General features: G+C 43.4%; 1 protein-coding gene across 1 annotated transcript in view; it reads left to right on the plus strand.

Annotated features, from left to right (window-relative positions):
- Window positions 1-21982, plus strand: part of CSMD1 (CUB and Sushi multiple domains 1) — a 1229803-nt gene that overhangs the window by 716637 nt on the left and 491184 nt on the right. Inside the window, exon 5 of the mRNA XM_045535313.1 lies at window positions 3159-3366. Within this exon, the coding sequence (XP_045391269.1) occupies window positions 3159-3366 (208 nt within the window). The remainder of the gene's footprint in view (window positions 1-3158; window positions 3367-21982) is intronic.

Consider the following 21982-nt stretch of genomic DNA (forward strand, 5'->3'; position numbering starts at 1 on the left):
TTTCCAAACAAAGCTAGAGGTGGAAGACAGGAATGTGTTTATTAAGGGAACTTAATCATCCTCTTTATTTTAATATAAACTTCTGCATAGCCAGGGTGAGAATGGATGATTGAGTTGTAGGAGGCAGGGGCTAGAAAGGTCTTACCTAAGTGACCTCTGCCGAAGGGAAAATAAATCAGTCTCACCTCTGCACTCTGTTTGGATAACCAAGGAATTTTAGTAATGGTACTTTCCTTTTCATTTCTTTCAAAAATATTTTTACAACTGGCCGCTGCTCACTTAACATTCTTGATTGCAAAATGCACCATTAATTGGGTGCAAGAAGCTCACCTTGCTCCCAGGGCTTCTATCCCTGCTAGCTCTCTTGCTGGTTTTCTTTTTTTTGAATTTAAATTTTTTAATTAAAAAAAATTTTTTTTTGAGACAGGGTCTTGCTATGTTGCCCAGGCTGGCTTTGAACTCCTTGGGCCTCTCTAGTAACTGGGACTGCAGGTATGCCCCACCATGCCAGCTCTGGCTATCTTGTTTTTGCTGCTGTTTCCTGTGCCTGAGGTCTTCTGCCATGTAAGGTCTACCACTTCGGGTCCCCAGATGGGGTCTGCCTTGTAATTTCTCATGAAGATGCCGTTTGTCTGTCTGTGTGAGGCAGTTTGACCAGCCCCTGAGTTTAGTTGGCAGTGCGGGACCTCACTACAGACCAGCAGAGGAATACTCAAACCCAGTGGTCTGGGCTGTCACTGCTGGCACAGAAAGAAGCTGGAGAAAAGTGGGTTTCTGACCCTCGCTCTCCCAATTAGGACCACCACCTGGCTTTCAGAGGCGTAAGATCGAGATGGGGGAAGGGAGGAAAGAAGCCAACTTCAGGGAGGATCTGACCTGCCTTTTGTGGGGTTGGAGAATAGTCGTGCAGCCGGGGGGCTGGGGGCTGCAGGGTGGGGACGTAGGAGCCTGCTCTGCAGCCTCAGGTGACATCCCTGTTCATGTCTGCTGCCTGCACACGCTCTTGTCAAATGGGGTTAATGGTCAACTCTGATCAAGGCTACTGAGATGTTTTCCCAAGTGAATACAGTTAAACTTATCCTGCACATGCATATTCTATGCTTCCACTATACTAGGTATGTAAATATACCCACTTTAAAGCCTGTTAAATCATAAACAATGCTTCAGCTCTTCGGTTGCCAGGACAAAAATTCAGAATGATTAATGTCAGTTATTTTTTCCCCTCCAAAATATTGGAAGGGGGACTTTGTTTGCCTGCAAGTTAATTTATAAAGCATTTATGAAGTCTCCACAGTTGGATTTGCATTAATACATTTTATTAATCGTCCAACCACAGCATTGGATTTTGAGGACTTTTAAGTCCACACACCTGTGACATTTTATCTTTTTATATAATAAAAACACTGCAGCTCTTTTGCTTCTGTTCTTACGTTGAGATGACTTTCATAGCATATAATGTAATCAGAAAAGAATAGAATCTTGATAGTAATTAAAATTATATTGTATTTTAATGATCATAGACATATATGATAGATTAATGCATAAAAATCCATATTACTATGTAGGTATTTATATATGCAAATGTGTAATCTGTTTATATGTGCAGTTATTTAATCACTGGTGAATGTAAATATCTCAAGTGATCTCGTCTACCTCATCTCCCTGTGAAGCAAATGTTTATATTTAAGTTTCAAGAATAACAGAATACAGTATGCCTCCCTTTCAGTTGTCAAACTTATTCACCAATGTCCCAAACCAAGGGACTCCCAGCCTGATTCTGCACAAAGTCTGAGTATCAGTAATGGCCAATGTATTGTCCCTCATGGTTGGAATATGTGCTGCTGCTTTTTTATACGATACTGACTTTTTATCCCTACTTTGTAAAATACAATTTTATCAAAGATACATGTGTATATATACATATGTATCCATATATATCTCCATATGTATATATATGCTTACATATATATCTCTGTATACATTATAACCACATTGCTAATAGCTATTCCCAACAGTAAAATAAAACTGCCCAGAGCAGGGCAGTTGAGGACCTGGCTCTCATGCTGACCAGGGACACGTGTGTTTGCGTGTGCTCGCGTGTGCTCACGTGCACGTGGGTTGCTCAGGGGTGGGGGGGAGGCCACACAAAGTATTTTCATAATTTTCAAATTGCCTTATATACACAGTTATTTATACTTGCTTTAAGTTAAGTTTTACTCTTTTGAAAAATTACCAATTTAGTATAATTCCCACATCCAATATTAATTTTTCAAATAAATTTGAGCCATCAAAAAATGGGAGTTTCTTGAGACTTTCTTCAAACATATCAGTTTAAAACACTTCTTTCTCCTATGTGTACAGTTTACACAACGTTTTGTAACACGTCAAATTTAATAATCTATTTTTTACTGTGTGACAAACTTTACAAGATCTATTTCTCTTCAAACCAATAGGTTTGACCATGTTAGTTTATACCTTAAATGTATTTTAACTTTACTAGATTTTCACTTCTCACTTTTGTAAGATAATCCATGTAAATATCTTCCACTCAGAACCTTTTTATGAATCAGTGTGTCTCTGTTATGACATTCCTCAAGAACTTAGCAAGAACTTTTCTGAAATTCAAAACCCTAATTAATAATCTAAATTCTATAGAAAATATGATTAGGGAAACTACTTTTAAGAGCACAGTTTTTTCGAAGCCAGATATCAGTGGATTAATAAAATATGGCTACATGTTTTTAAGTCTCAAAATGTTTCCTACATAGCTTCATCTTCCAAGAGTCAGAGTAAAATCTTTGAAAATAGTGTTAAGCTGACTCTGAACGTAAGGTATAGAGGAACTACATTCTGCATTTCCTTTTTTCTCTTTTCTTCCCCCGCCCCACCCCAATATGATCTGCAGGAAGCATTTTAGAAAAGCTACAACTTCACTTTCTCACGATGGCCATCCAATTAGTAATATGATTTAACCATTAGGCTTCATAAGCCTTTTCATAGAACTAAATTAAAATATCAATAGAGTTCCTTTTATTGATTGTCTCAATTTTGGATTCAGAAAGTACGTGGTGCTGATCGAGAGTGACATTTTGTGGACATACTCATGTATGAAAACCACCCTAATAAGTGACACCTTCCTTCTGCTCCTGTCCCCGCAGCTGAAGGGGCCTGCGGAGGAACCTTGCGTGGGACCGGCAGCTCCATCTCCAGCCCCCACTTCCCCTCCGAGTACGAGAACAACGCTGACTGCACGTGGACCATCCTCGCGGAGCCGGGGGACACCATTGCCCTGGTCTTCACGGACTTCCAGCTGGAGGAAGGGTACGACTTCCTGGAGATCAGCGGGACGGAAGCTCCCTCCATATGGTAAGTCCTGGGGAGGGGACTCCAGCACCGGGCGCTGGTGCAGGTGTGTCCACTGTGTTTCCTCCAAGGGGCTGTGTAAGTTTCTTTCCTTGGACGTTCATTGGCAACACGGATGTCCCTTTTGTGCCTTGCTATTTGGGCTACTAAAAAGCCATCTTTACTGTGTGACCAGTTTCAAAGTTTCTGGGATGTCCTTGTGCTGGTATTTGGAGGGGGAGAGGGTATTTGTGTACTTGGAACTTACCGTGTCCTGGGTTCGCGCTCTTTGAAGGCAGTACGGACGATGGCAACTAAGTGAGGCCAGTCAGTTTTGGGTTTTGCCTGGAGCTAGTTTGCTGTGAACAGGTATTTTTTAGACTGTGTATTTTCTTTTATTTCATGTGACCAAGCATTGGCAAGCTCTGCTGCAGGTATGTGGCTACGTATACCTTTTGTTCCATGGAGATTGTGCACCAAATCATGGCACCACCTCTGAGGATATGCCTGTGGCCATGAGGGCATCAAAGGGAAACTGAGTCAACATAAATCCTCATCTAACATATGTACAAAACCGACCAAGGCATGGTCGTTCTCTGGTGTGTACCAGCAGAGACAGGAAACAGGGTCTAATCAATGTAGGTTTGGTGCTATTGATTGCAGGGGCAGCTTTGTGTCTGTAAGTGCAGTTTAAAAGAGAGAATTAAAAGAATAGATGTTTAAAGGCTTAAATTCTGTCTCTGATTAAGTAACTTGTTGTGTTGAAATGTTTTTGTGGCTTTTTGGTTTTCATTATTTTCTTAGCACTTTAAAACAGCTTCAGTTATCTATTTCAGATCTTGACCTATGGGTAAACTTGACAGTATGTATATTCACACTAAGGTAGACGCAGAGGAAATATTGGCCACTTAAGCACAGGAAGGAGAGAATATGGAATGAATGATTGTGAATATATCTACAGGTTCACGTTTGCATTTCAGTACAGAGACTTTAGCCTAATGTGAAACACGTTGTAAATATGATCACCTGTTTCAAACCAATTATTGAAAATGAATTGAATTTTACTTAATTTTGAAAACTCAAGTCTCAAAGCAGAGGGTTCGTATTCATAGGTAAATCATTTCCTTCTTTGAGTTTTATTGTACTTATGTCAACTGTTACTTCCATTAAGAAGTGGGGGGGAAACACTCTCTGTGCTCCTTGTTTTAAATTTTATTAACCCTGAGCAATACTTTTAGATTTGTCACTTTACCCATTTGCTTATTTTATGTTATATAATCTTAACTGTAAAAACTCAGGAATTTGTTTGAATTATTATTCGTCTCACTTTGTGTAACATCAGAGTTAGCAGAAACAGACACTGAGCTGAGAGCTGGACAACCTAGATTCTACTGTGCCACAAATAGCCCTTGTGACCTTGGGCAAGTCTATCTGCAAAACAAAGAGGCTGTGCTAAACATTTCTTTAAAAATCAATTTGTTAAACATCTATCGAGTGCCTAGTATCTGCCAATCATTCTGAGAGATTCAGGTGATCTAACAACTTTCTTGTTTTAAAAATGACATTATTGTGGTTTTCAGAAAAATCATTGAAATACAAAATATGTGATGACTGAATTTCAGAAATTATATGATTAATGTTAAAGGCTTCATTTATAAGATAGTCTGGAGATATCAGGCATTGACTCATGGTCTTGCTGGTAAGATGTCAGACTGGGCAAGGTGTGAAACCGAGTGAGGTGTATTTGTCAGGGATTCAGTGGTAGCTGTTGCCAAACACACTCGGTCTCTGTAAGGAAGGGAACTTTAGGATGCAGAGTCCATATCAGGGTCTGAAATAAAAACAGGAGATGCTAAACAGATGCCACCCAGATGGAACACGGCCCTGTAGAAGGACAAGAACGGCTCAAACACACACTGTGATGTACTGCTGAGTAGGAAATGGCTCCTTTGTTCCATTTATTTTTTATTAAAGATGGAATCAGGACTTAGAGGGTGTTTGACATAGTTTTGTCCATTTCTTCTTTTCTTACTCTGTTGAGTTCTCTCATATTCTCTTCTCCTCTTTACTTAATCTCTCTCTGTACCATCCCCTGACAAATATTCATCAACTACTTTCATGGTAAATGCAAAAAGGTGCACGAGGGTGATGTCATGGATATGCTACCAAGTGTGTTCTGTGCGGATGCTGAGTGGGACGGTAGTGGGGCTCGATAGCAACCGTTGTCATTGTCACAGACAGCACAGCTACCAGGGATTGACCCGTCTTCTTGGTGACAGGGTTCAGACTGGATGGAAGACTTTTTCCTGCTCACTAGAATCCCTCCATTTATTTGCCAGAGGAGATTGTGGGAAAGTTCTGAGTGGGGACTTTGACCCTGTGATCCTTCGGTCTAATAAACTCTGTTGCCAGTTGGCTTAACATGTTCTCCTTGAACAGCCATTACGAGACAGGTGCAGGGCTGTGTTCATGCTTGTATTCTTAGCATGATTTATTGTATATTGACCTGTGTGCTTGGTGCAGACTCCCTGTGAGGTCATGGTTATTACCGTCTGCTATGACTCCCACCTCTGTTACCGTAGATGAAGAAAGAGCCGCGCAGTGGGCAGGAAATGGCAAAGCTATGGTGCACGTGGCAGAGCTGGGGTGAGGGTCAAGGGCTTCGGCTGCAGCCTTTTCTTCTCGCTCTGTACCGTCCCCTAACAGTCCAGCACGGAGCTGAGCCTTTTCTCTGTTTCAGGACTGCAGGTTTGATCACAAAGCCTCGGGCAGGTAACTTTCATAGGGGAGATATGCGATTGAAAAGCAATTTACCCTACATGCTGGGTCAACACCAATAGAGGAGACAGCGTTTTGTTGTGTGTGACATTTGGTGTGTATCCTAACAGCCGAGAGAAATATCTTGTCGAGGCCATGCTACTACTTCTAAATGGAACTCTCAGCTTTCAATTACTCTTCCGTGAAGGCTGAAAGGGAAAAGATGACTTTCCTAAATAACTATGGAAACCTACGTGAGCACATTTAAAATAGAAAATGGAATCACTTGAAGTACCCTTTTAAGATTTATACAATGCATAATATAGCTTATCTTAAAAACACTATTATTTTGCCTTAATTTTAGAATGGCAGTCTCTGAAATGTTTAATGGCCCAAATTGGTATATTTAAAAGATTAATTCATTCTTTAATTGCACAAAACACGCCAAGGAGCACTGTGGGTGAAGGTGACCTCTTCTCAAACACAAAGTCACACCACTAAGACACAGAGACAGCATTAGTGGCTGTGAGTGGAGACTGCACACACACACACCATTTTCCAGTAATCTCTTTTTTTAAAAAAAACAACATACAAGCAAGGGCACTCTAAGAAAAAAGCTACCTGGAAAATTGTTAAGAACAATAACAGGATTAACCTTATTTTCATTTAATTTGGAGTGAAATTACCTACTCAGCTATGTTTTATGTCAGCGTTTCCATGGCTACGGTTGAGGCAGTCTAAACGCGGCCAGTGATGTCATGTGCCAGGATTATCCTTGTGCTAAACGTGGCGTGATGTAAACCCCGCCGACTGTGTGTCTGTCAGATGGTACTGATTTTTTAATTTTTATTTTTACCAATCAGATTCTAATTTCATGCAGGTCCATTCCCTGTCCATACCCTACTTTACCAGAGCGTTGCCATGTGTAGTTCTCTTTGCAGCATGGTCTGCAGTTATGATTCTTCTTGCAATTAAAAAGAAAATGTGTAGCAGTACAGCCAGCCGCGAGTATCTTATTTTTTCTTCCCTGAAGTGATTTGATGGTGTAGCCCATAACTCCTAACTAAAAATATCAAGAAGAAAGAAAATTGATTAGATTTCAGCATTAACCTACTATGGTTTCTAAATTAAGACATGATGGTTAAAAGGATTAGGGTTATGTGGTCTTAGGCAGGAAACAACGGGGGGAGAATTTACTCTCTTTAAAATATGCATCTTGGAGGGTGTCGTGGCTTAGTTGCTTAGAGTGCCTGTCTAGTAAAATATGCATCTGTATAACCAGAATCATTTGCCCATCCGCCGCTGAGACAGGGAGGGAGTGAAGCATCTAAAGGAAAGGAAACAAAGAAAAATAAATGCATCCTAAAACACGCTTTAATGCATAGATGTCTTTACTCCATGACTCAGTCTGTCAAGACAGAGCCCAGAGCCTCGGCATCCTTCCGGGCCACGCACAGCCTGGCCCAGCTGTCCCTGCATCCCTCAGCCCTGGAGCTGCTGTCCTCGTTCAGGTCTGCTCCACGGAACCCGTCCCTGCCATCGCCTTGGCATGTGTCTGCAGCCCCTGCACGCTTGCTCAGCTACCTGCCCCCGCATGGAAACCCCCCACTGTGCAATTAATGCCGATTAAATTAGCATGATGCTTGGAGGGACATGCAGCGTGGATGGCGGAACACTGCGGGACTCGGGTGGAACAAACAGGTCCTGCAACCTCCCTCCCTGGAAAACCTGACTGATAACAGCGCAAGGAGGCTTCTTGGCTGACTTGGATTAGACCTGCCTTCTCATAGCAAAAGAAAGCTGTCACTCTACAATTTCTTAAGGCTTAGGTTTTATTTTTCCCAAACCAGCATAACTCTGCCCCACTGCCTACCTGAACTAGGCAAGATCATAGTTGAGGGGACAAAATAAGGTTTTGTAACCACTTAATTTTTTTTTCCATTAATGTGGCAAAATTCCAGGATTAAATCAATCTAATCAGTGACTTGCTGAAACCAAAACAAAACTTGAGAGAAAGTGATGGTGCTGAGTGAGCTTCAGCGAATGTTTGAAAGGTCGATAATAGCTCCAGTGTTTACCCAAGTTGTCACTAATTGATGATTGACTTCATGTGTATGTTTAATTTGTAACGAGGAAGGATTATAGAGACACACAGCGAGTACTAGATTCCCTGCGATCGATGCTTCTCTCACCTGCTTACAAATTCCCTCCTTGTATTATTTTAATGGTTTATTTTGAATTAATTTTATAGAAAACTTGCAAAACTAGCACAGAGAGGTGCTGTATACCCTAAAACTACCTTCCTCTAATGTCAACATCTCACATATCCCAGTCTAATTACTGAGACCAAGAAATGAACTGTGACAGTCTTCCTAACCCATCTGAGACCTCACGTGAGTTCTTCTGGCTCCTCCGCTGATGTCCGTTCTGTCCCTGGGACCTAGCCGGGGACTTGCAGAACATTTGGTCGTCTCTCCGGCCTCCTCCGGCCTGTGACTATTTCCGTCTCTCTCTGTGTCTGTGACCGGGACTTGGCTCCCATCAGCAGTTCAGGCTGTCGGAAAAGCAACGACCTCGTGCAGGCACGTTGAGGACACATAGCAACACCCAGCACCACCAGTGCAAGGGCTGCCTCTGTTTCCTTCATGTTTTGCATTGAACTTTGAATTCGGTAGTCGTGTTTCACAAACTTACTGCAAGGCATGCCCCTCTACATTTTTTATAGATGTAAGCATAATATAAACAAAAAATAATACATACATATACGTGTATATATATTTATAATATGTCTGTGTGTTTATATATTTATATAAATATAGATGAGTTTCTCCTTATTTGAGCCTCTATGTATCAGCTAAAGGTCCAAGGACATAATTAAGGTGATATTATGATAGCTCTTTTCCTAAACTCATCTTTTAAGCAAAATATATTTTCTAAAGATTTATTCAAATAATGTATTTATTCAAAAATTATATTTAAGAATACTATTCACTGAGCATTTGCTATGTACCAGGCAAATGTAAATAGCCACTACTGCTACCTGGAGATACTATTGTCCCATTTTATGGATGAGAACAACAGGCCCCACAAAGGGTAACTGCTGAACCACTCAGCTAGCAAGTCTCAGGGTGGCGATTTAAAACAAGGACAGCCCCAAGGAATGTATCCTCCTCTACTTAAATAAACCAAGATCTTATATCTTTGCCAACTTTAAACTAGGGAGATAAAAGTAGGATGCTTAACCTCCAATATTGCCCTAGAATGCCTCTCGTAACATCCGGCTTCAGTACATGCAGAGCTCCAGGCCACTTCCGATTTAGATTTACCTCCGTTATCCAGTGCTGGTGCCGCCTGAACTACCTTTTAAATGCTCCTTTCCAGCATTATTAGCTATAAAGTAATGCGATAATCTTAACATAGTTATTTGTTATGCATATCTTTGACTATAAATATAATTACTAATAGAATAAGGCTTCTAAAATGGGGCATATATAACAGGGCTGAAGTTATGAAGGTAACACCACTGATGTGAAAAGTCAGGGCTGCGTATACGACTTTAGCCCCACTTAAGGGTAGGTAGGAGGACAAAATAATGGCTGGCCCAGATGACCCGAAAACCTTGTGACCTCTACCCTGAAACTCAATAAGCAAATCGAAATTTCTCTAAATGCAGCTAATTCTATAGGACAGAGAATTTCCAACCTGATCAATGCCTTTCGTTCACATCATCTAGGTTGGGTTTACTTTCACCTGGGTAGATCTGGTGCCCTGTCCCTAGTGCCTGCAGAGCAGTGAGTCTCCAGCCTCCACCTCCTCTGGGGGCAGCTGGCAGGGGAGGCTCTAAGTCACCCGGAGCAGAGGGATGGCTGGATTCGATGCTGCGATCCCACACTCTGAGCGCAGCAGGCGGGCTGCGTTCTGCAAAGGTTTCCCACAGGTGTAATTTTACCAGATAGGTTTTCCCTCCCTTTCCCTCTGAAATGCCCTACCTGAAGTGGTAGGTCCTGAAGGAAGGCCTTTCATGCTGGAATTAACTGTGAGGAGGAAAGCAGGTGGCTGTCTGCGAAGGGCCCGTAGCGACCTCCAGGGTCCACTGCCAGGAGAATGCGCCGAGGGGGGGATTCCCTGCCCCACCCCCTCCTCGTGAAAGGGAAGGATGCGTCAGTAGGTGCCGTGAGGATCTGAGAGTCCATTGTACCATTTATTGCCTAGAATTAAGCCAAATGTTCATATATTTTCACAAATCCTCAAAATATCTTTCTAGTAGTTCATCTTAGATACCTTCCATTTGGGGTTAAAACAATACCAGAATTTCCATCCAGAATTTCAATAAGACTGGTGAAGTTACAACAACAAAAAAACTATTTAATTTTTAAAAAAATTGCAATATAGGACATTTATGTAATTTATTGAATGGTGGTAGTTATATGGATAAAATGCAATCTTTTACCCTAGGATTCCATAAAAATGATCCGACTAAATGGTAACCAAGAGACAAAAATGAAACATTCCTGGTCCCTAAACATGAGACCCATTGGAGACAGAATTATCTCAGAAGAGAATCCCACAGTCTTTATCTATTCCACTCTTTGGGCAGGTACAGAAACTACAGCTCTGATATAAGAGTTCTCTTGTCCTGTGAAATTCCTTCTGCTTTACCTCATTTTACTGAAAAATGTGTCTCCTGTAAATTACTTAAGTTGAAGGCAATGGGGGAAAATTCTCCTTTTACAGGTTAGAATTTGCTTCACAAAATACAAAATATCTACTTTTTGTAATCACATTTCTATTTTTGTTGTATGTGGTTCTTCAGGAAACAGGAAAACAAGTATAATTAATGCTGTTAGATAAATTTGCCTTTTAAAACCATTGCCCTGTGAAGGGGCTGTCGTGCCTCCTCTGTTTTAGTCATTCTCAGATGATGGTCTCTAACTCTCATTCATTCCTGAAATCACCCAATTGGCACATCATGGTGTTCCAATTGTGCATTCTGATATCTTCATTTAAAGTTTCTCTCAAAGCCATGAATATCTAATTTTTCTCTTTCTTCTGAAAGTTTGCACAATTTCATGGAGGACTGGCTGGGAGAATAAGGTAATTTTGTGCAATCCAAACTCCTCCAACAAATGTGACACTTTATTGCTTGGGTTCCCTCCTGTTGGCACATGCGATACGAGCTTGACAGGTCCTTTAAATGAGCAGTGGCCCAGAACAGTGACATTTCCCACCCTCTGACTGTAATAAATAAGATTACCTAGGTTATGCTGATTTGAATCCCTTTAGCGAATTATAGTGCCCTTTCTTTCTTTCTATATATATATATATATATATATATATATATATTTCATAAAGGCTTAGGTTTTTGTGAATTATAAATTTTAGAATGGATGGCACCTGAGAAATCTCCAAAGGCCATCTTTTATTGTTTGGGTAAGTAAACTGCATCCTAAATAGATCAAAGCCTTGTCCCAAGGTATGCAATTAGTTAGCTAGAAGAGAATCCTGATTTCTGTCTCTGTTATCAGCCCTGGTTCTGCCATGCCAGGAAGCCACACTTACCTGGCGTGGGGGACAGTGACCTCCTTCATCGTTCCGTTATCTTTCCATCAGCGGGCAGTAGAGCAGAGCCGCTAAGGCAAGCTACCGATTCAGACCTTGTTATTCATCAGATTTGGGCTCTAGTCTCGGTTTTGAACCTCATGAGCTTGATGCCCTGGGGCAGGTTTGCTCTCTGAGTCCCAGATCCCTGTCTGTAAAGTGGAAGTGACCATGACATCCCTTGGAGACTTGCTAATTGGAGCAAATGAGCAAATACTTGCAAAGCCCTCAGTGCGATGCCTGCCACACACGGCGGGCGGTTTCTGCGACTAGCTGCGTGTTTACTGTGCTGAGAGAGAGTGCCATAGTGAGTTCCTACTTCTGTCCTAGAAAGAAAACGCAATCTTTCTGATTAAAAACCTTTCTTGAAATTGCTTTTAACCTGTATTTAGTTTTAAAGGTCTGTGTTCAGCATGTGAGCTTTGCGTTTTCTGAATTATGAAAACGTTGCTAATTCTGTGTTGGACTTTTGGAATATTTATGTTACCTTTGCTATGAACCTTTGAGAAAATAACCACAGTAATAGTATCACTTTAAAAGAAAAGTTAGAAACTAAATGCTGACCCTATTTGATTTTTGGAAATAGAATTGACCACAGGGAATATTATTTAATAGTCAGGGCTATTGTCATATATGACATTCAATTTTGTGAATGAAAATCCAACTGCTATATAGGTTCCAGTCATTTATACTATAATATTTAGTGAAAAGAAAATGCAAGAATGGTAGAATTTAGACCAAAGTGTATTTTTTTTCATTTATTTAGTGTTCTAAACTTTCATGCATGCAGGACTTATTGGGGATCTACTTAAAATGTAGACTGTGGTCTAGCAGTTGCAGAGTGATCATAAGATTCTGCATTTGTAATTATTTGTACTTTTTTTTTTTTTTTTTTTTTTTTTTTGAGACAGGGTCTCACTCTGTCACCCAAGCTAGAGTGCAGTGATACAATCAATAGCTCACTGCAACCTCAAATTCCTGGCCTCAAGTGATCCTTCCACCTCAGCCTCCTGAGTTGCTAGGACTGAAGGTGCATGCCTCCCTGCCCAGCTAGTTTTATTATTTTTTGTAGAGATGGGGTCTTGCTATGTTGCTCAGGCTGGTCTTGAGCTCCTGGCCTCAAGTGATCCTCCCACCTCGGCCTCCCAGAGTGCCAGGATTACAGGCGTGAGCCACCGCGCCTGACCGGATTCTGCATTTCTGACAAGCATCCAGTTTAGTAGGCCCTGCTGGTCTGTGGACCAGACTTTCAACAGAGAGCAGCCGGAGTTTTGTGGGTGGTGAACATATTTCACAAAAACAGAACTAAAAACTTTCTCAATAATAATTGCAAGTTTTCCTCAAAAGTAAACATTTTAGTAGCTAGTTGTTTCAGAAATAGATATGAGCTCTTTAGTATTTGTTGAAAAATACCTTATACAATTTATGACGGGGTTTTGGGACAAGATGGCACCAATGCAGAAAGATCGGGTTTGTATCGAGTTTCAAATTTGGGCTTCACAGAACCACTGGGCCGCCTTGCCCAGAGGCTGCAATTTAATTAACCAAACCGGCCAGCTCTGGGGCTGATTATTAAGAATGAGACACAGAATCAAAAGGGAATGAAAAAAAAATCGCAATATTTCAACAGCTTCCCTATATGTTCAGGATTATTAGCACTTCTCAGTCTATTAATAGCTGCACGTTGAAAATAAAATTGTTTTGAGCTCTTTTTGAGAACATTAAGTGAAAAGTTAAAGGATTTCCTTTTTTTGCAGATTTCTCAGTCTTTTTCTGGGACAGTTCAGTGTGACTCTCAAAGACCAGGTGGAAGACGTGGGCCAAATACACTGGACCGAGAGAAGGCTCTTTTCTGGCAGGGTGTCGGTCAGCACCTTGGGGTGTGTGTGCGGATCAGGCTGTGTTGGACCTGGAGCAGATGCTGCCCCGGCCTGACCCCTGCCAGCATTTACCTTCCGTTCTGCATTCGTGCTGGCAGCCCCCTGATTCCCGGGTCAGGGTCCTTGTCTCCACACTTTCAGTCCATTTTCTCTGTCTGGAAAGTCTCCCTCCTGCTTGGTCAGCAGCGCCCGGCTCATCCCTTGCAGCTCTGGGAAGAGAATCAGCCTTGGAGTGAGGGCGAAAATGGGTTGCAAATTGCCTTCCTCTCCCTCGGAGCTGGGTCATCCGGCCGAGTAATTCAGACTCCCAGAGCTTTGGTTTCCTGACTGTGGAATGAGGTTCACCACACTCACCTTGCTGGAGGAAGATTAGAATCTAGGTCAGAAACCTGCCGGTGTACCTGGCACGGAAACAGCCAGTAACCTGCATCCATTCATTGTTACCTCACCACACATGACAAACAACACATCAGTGACACGGGCACAAAGATGCCGTCAGAGTTTAGAGGAGAGAGGAGGAATCCCGCAGGGAGGTCATGACAGAATATTTCACAGAAAACTTGGGATTGGAATAGTCTCTGAAGATGCAAAGCGTGCAGGTTGGAGACGTGTGCAGGTGTTTTGGGCGCGGCGTGTGTAGGACATGCAGCGTGGGAGAACACGACAGACATGCCAGTGCCGGGAGAGAGCGCCCCCATCCTTTGACAGAACAATAGAAATGACAGAAACAGTTTGAAGGCGGGCCCTTGAATGAAACTCAGACGCAGTGTATAATATTTTTCCTTGCTGAGAAGTTCCCTGTAGTCCGCACATCTCTTGGTGTAAGGAAAACAGTGCTTCAGGAAAGCTGAGACGATTTTGGTATGTTTGGATAGACTGGGAAATAGTAATTAATTACAAATTTGAATGCGTAGGACGTGTAGAATTTACAAGGCTGTGACGGTCACAGGAGTAGACTGAGGAGGGAAGATGACTGTGTGTTGGAAACCAGGAGAGCCAGTCTGGGCTGTGCAGTGACACCTCAGTTTTCCCCCTGAACCGGGCCCTTGCTAAACGTTCCAACGTTCAGGACCCACGGCTGGGAAGACGGGCCGAGGATGCCTGGGGCTGCTCGCACGTCTACATTTTAATCAGCCCCCTAGAAGAGGTGTATCTGAGCCTTTAGAAACGTAGGGCAGGGTTACAGAGCGGACGTCGATGCTCTCGGCTAGAAGAGGGAGTCACGAAGCCCTCTCCCCCCTTCTCAAACTGGTCTCTCTTCTGCACCATCTCAGAACGTGGCTGCACTTTAAGATGGAAAGGCTCTTCGGAGACCTTTAGGGAGATGGGCCTCACGTGAGCTAAGCTGGGGGGTCCTGCTCATTTGAGCTTGTAGCTCCCAGATGTGAGATCCTTGATTTCAGGGTGAGGTCTTGGAGTCAGGAACAGGGGAAGAATCAGAACTAGAGATAGCACAGAGCTGGGGGTGGGGTCTGGCTTCTCCTGGAGTTGGAATATAACAAGGGAATCCTTCAGGCTAGAGCTAGGGGGAAAAACAAGCTTCTAGTTTATGCAAAATGGCTTGAAATGTTCAAAGCCAGGGAGTATGATGAGTCGGGAAAGAAAACTTACTTGATGGTTAGACAGACCCAGGTTAAATCTCAGTGTTGAAGTTACTTGCTGCTCAGAGGCTGTGATGAGAATCCTGCTCCGCACCTAGCAGAGCTTTGTGCGTACGGCAGATCAGTTGTGTGAAGAGCTTCACACACTGCAAGGTGGGGACGCCTGCAATGAAGTGACACTGTTGTCATTCAAAAGGAGAGCAGTTGGGAAGTAAAATTATTACACGTTTTCTTTAACTGCTGAGATATTGGTGGTAGATACTTTTTAAGCAGTGTGTTCTATCCAAAAGTATGTGCGCATGTTCGACTAGACAAGAGGGTAGGCGTGCATTTATTTACTTTCTATTGAAAAAAACAAACTCTGTCCTATGTAACCCTAATGAATGGAAATAGATATGCCTGCTTTAAAAATATATTTTTTTCCTCAGCAAATGTGCCTGGTATGTGGTGGGGGAATTTTCTAAAACATAAAATGGGACTTTAATTTATAACACATCAGTGCTTCCTGGGTCCCTTCTAATTTACCACAAACTGTGAGAAGGGACAGGGACAACTCCGTGTACATCCGTCACACCCGTCCTGAGGCCAGATCTGCAGAGTTATTTTTCGTGACAGTTCCCCCTAAGTAACATAAAAGCTACAGTGTTTGGAGAGTTAAAAATGTGAACAGGGCAATAAAAATGTGTGCAGAGCCGCCCTATGGGATCAGTGATTTTTATCTGAATAATGCCTCTCTCCCAAATCTTCACAAAGGTAAATTTTGTGTGATTTTCAAAGGCTCACGATGAACTGTGCCGAAGCCTGAGATAAAGTCTCCGTTTTCTGGACCTGGTTCAAGCTTCTCTCCCTTTCCTGCTTTCTTCTTGCTCTTCTTCCTCTCTTGCTCCTTCTGGTTCTTTTCTGTGTGCTCTATTTTCATACACATACATGCACTACACATACGTGTGTGTGTGATACGTGTTTATGTACATATGCAAAAGGCAGACACTGAGCCCTCAGCAGAGAAATCGTGTGTGTGTGTGTGTGTGTGTGTGTGTGTGTGAAAAAATTTTGGCAATTTGTTCAAATCAATGTTCTAGCTATGTTTTTTCTTACCTTGCCTGAAAAATCAAAATGTTGTATTTATTGGGATTCAAAATGACCTAGTCATTATGTAATGTCATATTACGTTATAGAAACACATATTAATGTGTCTCTTTAACTAGGCATATCATTTAGAAACAAAAATGCAGCTTTGGAATTACGAATTCTGAATAGGAAAGCTACTCATCTGTAGTCAGCATTTGCTTTCTGCAGTGGATTGGCATCTGGCCCAGGGAACTGCGTGCACATGTGACCTCTTAGTGGCAGCGCCAGCGTGGCGTTTGACGTTAAGCTGAGCGTGCCGGGGGCCTGCGGGACGGCTCCCAGTGCGGGTTGTCTGTGCATGGGCACGCGGTAGGTTCCGGAGTGGCGCTGTCTGGGACGCCTCCCTGCCCCAGGGCTGCCATGGGCTGTCCCATCAGGCAGGACCACGACTGAGGGAAACTCACCGCGGGAGACAGCGCTCACAATCACGGGACTTGTCGTGGAGATTCCCTCCCTGTGATCTATGTGCTATGACACACATGGATTGTGGATTGAGAAATACAGTTTGATGAAAGGAAGTCTATGAAAGAAAAAAAAAAGGGAAAAGTTAAAAATAGAGGTGTGCTCTCCATCAGCAGGGTGCTAGCGTGGGCAGTGCTCGGTGCCAGTCTGAGTCTGCTTTCCTGATGACTTAATACGTACCCAGGTGAATCACAGTGGGAGGAAGCATAAAGGTACTTGAGACCCTTTACATCACCGGACCTTCCAGGGGACGGGAGGTGGGTCCCGGCCCCACTGCTTACCCAGCCTCTGCTCCTGGGCCGCTTGTCCCCGAGCCTGTTTCTTTCTTTGCAACGTGGACTTAATGGACAAGGGCTGGGAAATGGCAGTGCCTGGCTTTGTCCTGCCCGGGCAGAGCTGCAGTAATGCAAGCGATAGCCACCCCCCAGGTAACCCCTGGCCGCTTCTCTTCCTCTTTCTGGCTCTCTCCATGTCTTCACTGCAGCTCCTTCCTCATTCCTCTTCCTCCAGGTCCCCCTTGGGACCCTCTGTGTCCTGGTTTTCTGAGACTTCCGGGACCCTGTCCTACTCTAGCATCTGGCCTCTCTCGCCCCACATTCATTGATTATTTCTCATCATGGCTTTTCAGTACTAGGTGAACTTCTAATTAGATATACGAGATCTGCAAAGGAGTCACATAGTTATGATGACTCAGTTCCCTGGTCCTCACAGAGCATTTAATGATAGTTATTGTCATAACGAGAGTTAGGATCTATGTATCAGTTCTACATACTGTTGTGCTTTCCATGCATTAGCTCGTTTAATTTTACCAGCAACCCTGAAGGTCTACGGAATTATGTATCCCCATTTTTCAGATAAGAATACTTAAGGCACAGAAAGGTTATATAAACTTCTCAGCAACACACAGCTCGTGAATGCAGACCAGGTTGAAACCTGAGCACTCTTTTAGCTCAGGTTGTGGTTCCCTCTAATGAGTTTTAGGTGAAAGGAAGCCTGAGAGCAAAAGTTGAAGTGTTCTTTGCTGCGAGCGAATGCACCCTCCTCACCCACTGAAAAATGAGGCTCGGTCACCTCTCTCCTTGACTTTACAAAGTGCGCATCCTGTAGGGTCAGTGGTTCTCCAAAGCGTGTTTCTTGAATGTGCGACCCAATGAACTACAAGAGAGTCTTTCTCTGGGGCACTGTTCAAATCAAAGAGAAATTATGACAAGAGATAATTAGAAGGCTATTCGAGGGGGACATGATTGGTCTAATTTATCAAATTTAAAATGAAGAACTCAAGTCCTGTGCAATAGAGCATAGTGTTGGAAGACAGGTGAACACAGTGCATTGTCTTTACAGGCGATAACTTGCTGGATTCTCTATTCTCGGAATACATTTCGCATCCAGCACAACTTTCACAACAGTTTTCTGTCTAGAGGACTCTTGACACTTCAGCATGTGCTCTGCACATAGAAAGTCAGTGGAAGGGACTAGAATATGGGCGTTTCTGACTGTGGGAAAGCAGAAGCTCACATGTGACAGTTGAGCACCGAGGGGCCTGGGCGTGGGTGAAACTCACGTGGACCCAGAAAGTGTGGGCGCCCGTTCTTCACGGGAAATCACCTGGGCATTGCAGGGAAGTATTAGGGCAATTGGGAGAATTCCAGCCAGGAAAAACATTGTCTGCCTTCACGCCCGACGGGGAAGGATTTGCAAAGTAGCTAACTCAGGGGTGGGCAGCAGCGTGGCCAAGGCGTGTGTCTCTGCAGTGTGGGTGAGAAAGTCACCCGCAGCGTGGAAGAGGATTTGGGGGCCTTTCATCCCTCATTGTACAGTTCTTTTGGAGAGAAACCTAGGGAGAGTAGGAGATACTGAATTCTTCAGGTTTTCAAAAGAATAGGCAGGGACTCTGGTATATTTTCATGTGATAAAGGAAAGATCAGACAGTGTTGGCATAATGGAGTAGCGGTAAGTCATCGGTGCATAGGAAACAAAATAAATTAGCTGAAGTGGGAGAATATTTCAATCTCAGATTTGAATGGAAAACCAAAGAGAGAGAATACTACTCCATATGGTGTAGGCAAATAGAGGCAGAGACAAGCAGAGTCAATTGTTAGTTAGGCAAAAAATGCCTTAGCAAAGATATAAGATGCGAAAATTCCCCTGATGATAGGACAAGAAAAACTATTTTATGGTGCAAGGAATACATCAACATAGAAAACCCCACATTAAATCTGAAATTCAGAAACATCTTGCAATCTCTTCCTGATACATATTAATTACACTGTGACAAAGACAGCATTTAAGATATGCTCAGGTGCAATGCAAGTTCATGCCCCCCCAATAATTAAGTTCCCACCTATGCCAGTGGTTGATAATATAATGTATAGCTCATATGAGTGTGAAAAATATTGACATTAACTCATATATTAGAAAATGCTTTATACACTGTAAAGCACTCTACAAATATGAAGCCAATTTCCTAGAACAGGGGTCCCCAACCTATGGTGAGTTGCATAATTATTTCATTATATATTACACAATAATAATAATAACAACAAAGCACACAATAAATGTAATGTGCTTGAATCATCCTGAAGACATCCCCCTCCCCAGTCCGTGGAAAAATTGTCTTCCATGAAAACAGTCCCTGGTGCCAAAAAGATTGGGGACCACTGTCTAGAAAACAGAGAAAAGTTATCAATTGGGAATAGAAGATGTTATTTTGGTGAACCTGTTGTTTAAAATAATTGAGTCATTTCCATAGTAATACCCAGTTTAAAGTACCTGTGAGATGTTCTCCCCGGTTTTTAATATTTGAACTCTGGCAGTGTAGACCGAGGCTGCAGTGTACACTGTTAGAGGCCAGTGGTCCATTTGGAGTGTGCCTTTCGGTTTACCAGGTTGGTTTGTGGCTGCCTGCAGTATGGACAGCCCTTACCATTCCGATTCTTTTCCACACTGCCTTAGGTTGCTCGGGCTGCGGTAGCAAATGCCATAGACCGGGTGGCTTGAATGACGTGTTTATTTCCCGCAGTTCCAGAGACTGGAAATCCGTGATCAAGGTGCCGGCTGATTCAGTTCTGGGTGAGGACGTGAGCCCTCACCTGGGTCACAGCTGGTGCCTCCTGGCTGTCCCTCCGCGTGGTAGGGAGAGCTCTGGAGTGTCTTCCTCGCTTCATACCCCACGAGGAGGGCTCCACCCTACTGCCTCATGACACTTTAATTATCTCCCAAAGGCCAACCCTCTTCATGTCATTACTTTGGAGGTCACAGTTTTACTGTATGAATTTTGGAGGGACACAAACACTCAGGCCAAAAGACACAGCATGTCCTGTGAGTTCAATGCACACGTATCGGCCACTTCTCTGTTCTTGCATCTCTTTCTCCAAGCTGCTGCCTCCTTCGTCTCTCATCTCCATTCTGTTATGCCTTAGAACAGCAGCCAAAGAGCATGATACCCGCCTGGCACCTCCGACACAACACACAGGACAAATTAGAACACACTGAAGTCTGTTCCCGGCGGCCAGGTGGCAGGGGGAAGATGCCCTACATTTCCTGGCCTAAAACTTCCTGTAAGTTATTGAGATTGTGCTGTACCTGGATCCGCCCGGTGCCGTAGAGTGTGGGGTAGGCCCCAGGCCCCACGCTTCACTGTATAAGGTGGAGCTGTCTACGCTCACTGGCCATTGCTCAAGTACCGCCGTGCACATCTGGAGGGGACTTCGTGTGGTCCAGGCGTCACACAATATCGGTTTTCTTTTTCTCATTTTCTAATTATTGTAGAATGCGAGCTTCTAGGAGGCAGTTTAAACACGGTGGAACCTGTGGCTAGCAATCAAAAGCACATTATGACACGAATTCCCTGGGCGCTCGCTGTCCCTGCATTGTGTTCCCTTCATTAAAGCTAATGGCAGCACCGGGAAGGGATCAAGAAGAGACCAGACCGCAGTGTATTAGAGATGCCTCTAGAAAGGGAAGCCGCTTTCGCTTAAAAGCATCAGCACCATCATGCGCTGGTGTAATATGCCTGGGATACATCTTTTACACCGACATCGGAGTGTTCAATTAGCAATAATTAGAGCCCAGCGGGGCGAGAGTCATTTCAGCACCACTGCGAGGAGGTGAGAGACACTGACAGAGGACACTTTTCATTCAGATTACTTCCCCGCAAATATGCCTCCGTCTATTCATTAGGCCCTGGGAGGATCTATAGTTTTCAGGCTCTTTGCCAAATTCTCATGCGTGTGTTCCAGGCTGCACTGTAGAGTGCATTAAGATGTTCAAAGTTACATATTCATGGACGTCTGGCAATAATGCTTTTATTGGCAGGTAGGTTCCAAGAGTACAAATAGAAAGAATATGAGTTGAATAAATCTATGAATTATGAATGTTTGATAAAGAAGATGTGAAAATTATATGTGCTTCTAAAAAAAAAAAATGGAAGAAAGAGAGCCACGTGGGAATAGCTGTTTTCCTGGGGGTTGTGGGTGGGGTTGAGGCCTCTACGTCGGGGTCAACCCTGTGGGGGCTGCAGGCCCCGGGCAGCCCAGCGCACAGCTCTGGCCCCACTGACAGCGACAGGTGCCCTGGGGACGGGCTGTTTCCCCACTAGAGAGGAAGCTTCTCTTGGGAGAAGTGCTTGGCCTTCATCTTCTTATCCCCATGGACGGTTCTTGGTAGATACTCGGTTATTTGATGACGGAGCTGGCTGGTGTCAAGACGCAGGTTTACAGCCACCTGGTGCAGTGTGGCTAGTGGGGAAGGGGAGACGGGCAAGAAGGCCGACGGCCACCTGAGCGTTAGAGGTCGGACGTGGCTGATGTGAAACCAGAGATCCGTTGCCCTTCTCTCGTTCCTTAAATCTATTCTCAACGTTTTCCCAAATTGTTCCCGGTGACTTGTTTGACACTTACAGAATAATATAAGGACATAGAAGTGAAAGTCAAGATGAGCAAATTCATTAACTGTAAACGGAGACTAGCGGAATTGTGGAGACCAGAATTAATACTTAATTTCCAGGCATCTATGGCGCAAGGGAAACTTGGCAATTTACCACACTCTCATTAGCAGAAGAGAGAAGTTTCCAAGTTTCTCTCGAGTGGCAAAGCTTTTCTTAGCGCTAAATTTGAATACAAAATGTAACCCGCAGCTTTGTGCCAGAGTCACAGATAATAAAAATGTTTGATGCTCTGATTAGAAGAATGCAAAATTGTAAAAGCAAATTACCTC

Source organism: Lemur catta, chromosome 22 (assembly GCF_020740605.2).
Source record: "Lemur catta isolate mLemCat1 chromosome 22, mLemCat1.pri, whole genome shotgun sequence".
In the NCBI taxonomy this organism is placed as follows: domain Eukaryota; kingdom Metazoa; phylum Chordata; class Mammalia; order Primates; family Lemuridae; genus Lemur; species Lemur catta.